At 38.3% G+C, this 5,098-nt stretch overlaps 1 protein-coding gene across 1 annotated transcript; it reads left to right on the top strand.

Moving 5' to 3' along the window:
- The first annotated feature begins 208 nt into the window (after window positions 1-208).
- On the top strand, window positions 209-2,497 carry LOC122809225 (chemokine-like receptor 1). Its single transcript, XM_044080541.1, has one exon. The coding sequence runs from the start codon at window positions 423-425 to the stop codon at window positions 1,455-1,457; it is 1,035 nt and encodes a 344-aa protein (XP_043936476.1). The 5' UTR covers window positions 209-422; the 3' UTR covers window positions 1,458-2,497.
- The last annotated feature ends 2,601 nt before the right edge of the window (window positions 2,498-5,098 follow it).

Here is a 5,098-nt window from a genome sequence, read left to right as displayed (position 1 = left end):
ATGATGTAAATTGCAACTGCTCACCTCAGGCACTAAAATGGTTAAAAATGCCTCATTGATGTAAACTGTTGTTCTCCTTTTCTTTACTCAATGCATGTTTTTTTTTTTTTTGGCCAGAAACCAAACTGCATAGTGTAACGCCTACAGATGCAGACAGACGTTTTGTTTAGTTTTCTTTTACTACTATCTCTAAGGAACCACTCTGGAAAGCAATGTGTGTAACCCTCCTTGGGAGGGCATTTCCAAATGCTTATAAGTAATAGATTTTTTTAATGCTTCTTAGTATCCAGACCTGCTTCTGCCTTAAGCAGCTCTCAGACAGAGCATTTTAAAAATATGGCTCACTAAAGTATGACTTGAGGTGTGTTTATTTCATACTTTACTGTTTCCTTTCAGTGGATATTTTTATTCTGATCGATGAAATGGAGCACAATATTACAGCTGCTATTCCAGTGACAAAGAATAATGCAGAACTGGATGTTGACAAGATTATGGATATGGTTCAAGTAGCTCTTTATGGAATTATTTTCATACTGGGAACTGTAGGAAATGGCATTGTTATCTGGATCACAGGATTCCAGATGCAGAAAACTGTGAACTCCATATGGTTTCTTAACTTAGCAGTGGCGGACTTCATATTTTCACTTGCACGTATAATCCCCCTGATTAAGAATGCATTTTACACCTACTGGCCCTTCGGGCAATTTTTGTGTAAAGTCAACAGCTTCATCAAGTATTTGAACATGTTTTGCAGTGTCTTCCTGCTGGCTGTGATCAGCTTTGATCGCTGTGCTTCTGTTGTCTTCCCAGTCTGGAGCAAGAATCAGCGGACTATCCGATTTGCTTCCATCTCCAGCATAGTGGTCTGGGTTTTGTCTGTAATAATGAGCTCACCTTTTTATGTCTTTCGTAACATAGTCATGAACTCCAGCAACAAAAGCAAGTGCACACTCAGCCTTAGTTTGTCTGCATCTGTAGACCGCGATGATAAAGAGAGAAACAAGCAAACTGTGTATTTTATTAGGTTTTTCTGTGGATTTCTAATTCCCTTTATAGTTATTGCGACTTGCTATGCAATTATTGCTATAAAGGTAAGGAGTAGACGATTTATCAGCTCCAACAAAACTTACAAGATCATTTTTGCCATCATAGTGACATTTTTCTTGTGCTGGATGCCATACCATGTGTTTCTTCTCCTCAAATATTACAACTATAAAGGTATGTTCATGGACATCGGCTCCCCACTTACTTCCTGCATTGCCTACTTAAACAGCTGCATGAATCCCATCTTATACTTTTTCATGGGTATTGACTTCCAAAATAGGTTACGCCACTCAGCCTTCTCAGTGCTGAGAAAGACTTTTCAGGAAGAAGAAACACAGCTGAATACAAGTAGTCGGCAGAAAAATAGTACTGCCTATGAAGCAGACTTTATGTCTTACGAACAAAAACTGTAATTTACCTTATGTCAAAAAACTGTAACATGCAAGTAACTGTAGCAAAAGAAAAGTGGAATCCTATTAAGGAGGATGATTCTTGGACTGAGAGAACCAAGTGCAATGAGACTGATAGAGGAAAAGTTTCATATAACAACAAAATGAGCTACAACATGTATGTATGGGGGGATATATTTACATTATCTGAGTGTGTGTGTGTGTGTGTGTGTGTGTGTGTGTGTGTGTGTGTGTGTGTGTGTGTGTGTGTGTGCACAGTCAGTTAGCCAGACATACTTTATGTGATGAATATTGACTCCATACAGATGAAGTGGCCATCAAAAAGCATTTTAAGTTATAACAGGTATATTAGTATGTGCATAATTTAAACATGCTGCTTATGTTTTTGATTTAACTGTGAAACAAGATATATTTGCTAACAGAAAAGAGGTGATAATGTTTAGTTTAGTTTCAAACTTGTTTTTTTCATTATTGTAATGCACACATACACAGATGCACACATCACACAAATAAACATCTGTAGCATCTGTTCTGATTAGAATGGTGTACTGTGCATGGTTGTTACTGCCCACAAACAGAAGACTAGTAATGGCTTCCTCTGAAATTATTCGTACTAGCCAAAGAACTTCATTTTATTACCATCTTAATGAATTACAAGTCTGATATACTGCAATATGCATAGATACTTTATTTATTTGCCATTTATTGACTTGGATAGTCCAACTGAGCTTGTGCCCTTCTTCAGCGGAGGCCCTGGGAGAAAAGCTCCACAGTGCAAATTATGCAAGTAAAAAATTCACAAGAGTGAAGTAAGATCCAATAAACACAATAAAAGTTTATATAAAAAAGGTTAAGCAGATGTGATAACAACATAGCTTCAAATGTGTAATTATTTTTGAATTACTGATTGCTGGGATCCAAGTATCTACATGAGTGTTAAATGCATATTGTATGCTAATCATCTATTTGAAACAACTACGACCACAATGTTTTGTTCTTAAATTATCTCAAGATTGTGTACATAAACGGTTTAACTGCTCTAAGACTGTGCCTCAGCATTTTCTTCACAATGCTGTAGTGTGATGAATCACATAGAAAAGTGTTGCATGACAGTAGTTTGTGACGGGGTGATTTAGATTCAGCTACTACCACTTTCTACTGCTGCACAGTACATTTCTACTTCACATCTGTAATGTAATCAGGCTGTAAATGATCTCATTTGAAGTAACATAGTCTATTCTGTAATACTTTCTGACACATTTTCCAGAATATGTTTGATGATTAAGAAATATTACTCATTTTGTGTAAGCATACTATTAATCCTTCAAAAATGTTATAATTACTAGCAATGTATGTCCTTTTTAAAGTATTTTACTAAATTAATCAAATTACATCCCTAAAGCAAAAGTAATTTTCAAAGAGTGCTCAGCATGTAACAAATCAAAATCATTATGTACAATAAAGTACACTTTAAGGCAAATATAGTAAAATAACTGTGGAAATAAACAGGTGCAGAACACCTTTTTTAAATAAAGTTGTAGATTGCAATACTTGTTTAGCAATTCAGAACTACAGGTACTTTGAGTGCAGAAGCTGGGTAAGTGAGCTGGGTACAATCTGTAAGTATATAGATAGTTTATAAAAATAAAACAGAAAGCAGCATATGCTGAGAAACTCCTTTCATGCAGAGACATATACTAGCATGCTATACTATAATTTACTGACTAAAGGAATGCCTCAGTAAATGTTTGGGTAGTCTGTTTAGATTATCATATTCTTAGTGAGAATGACATTTCATTTTAGTACTGCTATAATCGTTGTATTTTATCAATCCCTGACAACAGAGTTTAAATAAGCATGTTATCTTTTATCATGTTTTCTCTATCTTGTCTCACTGCCCAGCATCCTAAAATGGCAATCTGATAGTAGATACTGCTAGCAAGAAGAAACTCTCACAACCCTGTGAATTTTTACCTCTTACAAAAACTGCAGTCTATATCTCAAGGTTGTCTTACTGCCCAGTGTCCTAAAACGGTGACCTGATAGTGGATACTGCTGAAGTGAATTTGCAGTTTTCCATGCGCTTGTAGGGGGTCAAGGAAGGGCTCTGCTTCACGTGAATAGGAAGGTGATCTCTGGGACACATATCTCTCTCTCCATTGTCATAGATCAGGTTTAAATCTTTGGAGTTGGTAACTCTCATGCAGTTAGTTTTGTGAATATGTAACATTTCTATCAGGGCTGGGTGAGAAACTGCCTTGCAGGTCAGTCACAGATAACCCCTCAGTAGTCGGTAGGAAACTGAATACAGTGATAGGGCTTTTAATAGGTCCACATATGATATATTGACTATACCCTGTATTTTTTTTCTCAGAAACTTCTAAGGACAGTCCAACTGTTGCAGGAGCCTGGTGAAGTACATGCCAAAGGGTACATTGTACTTAATTATTGGTCTGATCAGGGCTGAGTACAGTGGTACTATGGCATCCTTAGATCTGAATGCCATGCCCTTACTTATAAGCTGAGCCACATAGAAGGATGTCCTCATGACCATGGACACATGGTGGTGAAAGTTCAGATTACTATCTATGAGATAACCAAGATCTCTCACCACTGGGTCCACTCTTAAGGAGGTGGTATCAATGTTGTAATTTGCAGAGGTATTTGATTTCCCAAAGAGTATTATTATGCATGTCTTCACATTTAGTTTGAGGGCATGGCTCCAACACCAATCATTAATCTGCATCAAGATATCAACATGGTTTGGGGAGTCATTGATTACCCCCAACTTGCAGCCTTCAGCAAACTTGGTCAGCCAAATACCATTTACATTTGCCTTGACATCTGAGAAATATATTCCAAACAAGAGGAGGCCCAGCACTGAGCCCTGTGGCACTCCATTGGTGCCTGGCCACTAGCTGGATGTGGATTCCCCCACTCTAACAATATGCCCTCTCTGTGAGTCATTTGGCTATCCATCTGGTGATGTAAAGGTTTATGCCCAATTTTGTGAGTTTATCTGTAATACCCAAGTGGGGTATTGTGTCAAATGCGTTGGCTATTTCAAGGTAGGCAGTATGTACTGCCTAACCCTCTTCCATGGCCTTGTTGACCTTCTAAAAAAGGTCCACCAGAGTGAGCAGGCAGGACCTGCCCTTGACAAAGCCAAGCTGGGTTAGGTCTAGAGTCTGGAGATTTCCTATGTCATTCTTAATGAGATTCATAATTATCCTTTCCATAGCCCTGTATAACAGACTAGTCAGACTTATGGGTTTCTAGATTCCTGGGTCAGTTTATGGCCCCCCTTGTGCAGAGGGATGACTGTTGCTGTCCTCCACTCTACTGGGATAAAGTCTGTCTGGGGACTGTGTTTAAATAGAGATCTGAGTGGGCCTGCTATGTCATGTTTCAAGCTATTTAAAAGGCACCCTGGTATTCCATCAGGGCCCATTGATGCCATGTTTCTAGCTTTAGAGAATGGAGTGACACTTGCTGTTCTATGATAACAGGCAAAGGAATGGTGGGGGTATTTTGTGGTGAGTGACTGGAGGTTATTGGTGGGAATTTGAGCTGAATTTATCAGCCAGCCGGTTTGCTATTTCTTCTGGCTGAGTATAGGTAGTGCCATCCATAGTCAGCACAGT

Source organism: Protopterus annectens, chromosome 8.part0 (genome assembly GCF_019279795.1).
Source record: "Protopterus annectens isolate FY-2018-M chromosome 8.part0, PAN1.0, whole genome shotgun sequence".
Taxonomy (NCBI): Eukaryota; Metazoa; Chordata; order Ceratodontiformes; family Protopteridae; genus Protopterus; species Protopterus annectens.
This window is presented reverse-complemented; position numbering and strand designations above follow the sequence as displayed.

Coding starts and splice junctions, on each gene's coding strand:
- LOC122809225 (XM_044080541.1), top strand. CDS start 423: ATGGAGCACAATATTACAGCTGCTATTCCAGTGACAAAGAATAATGCA.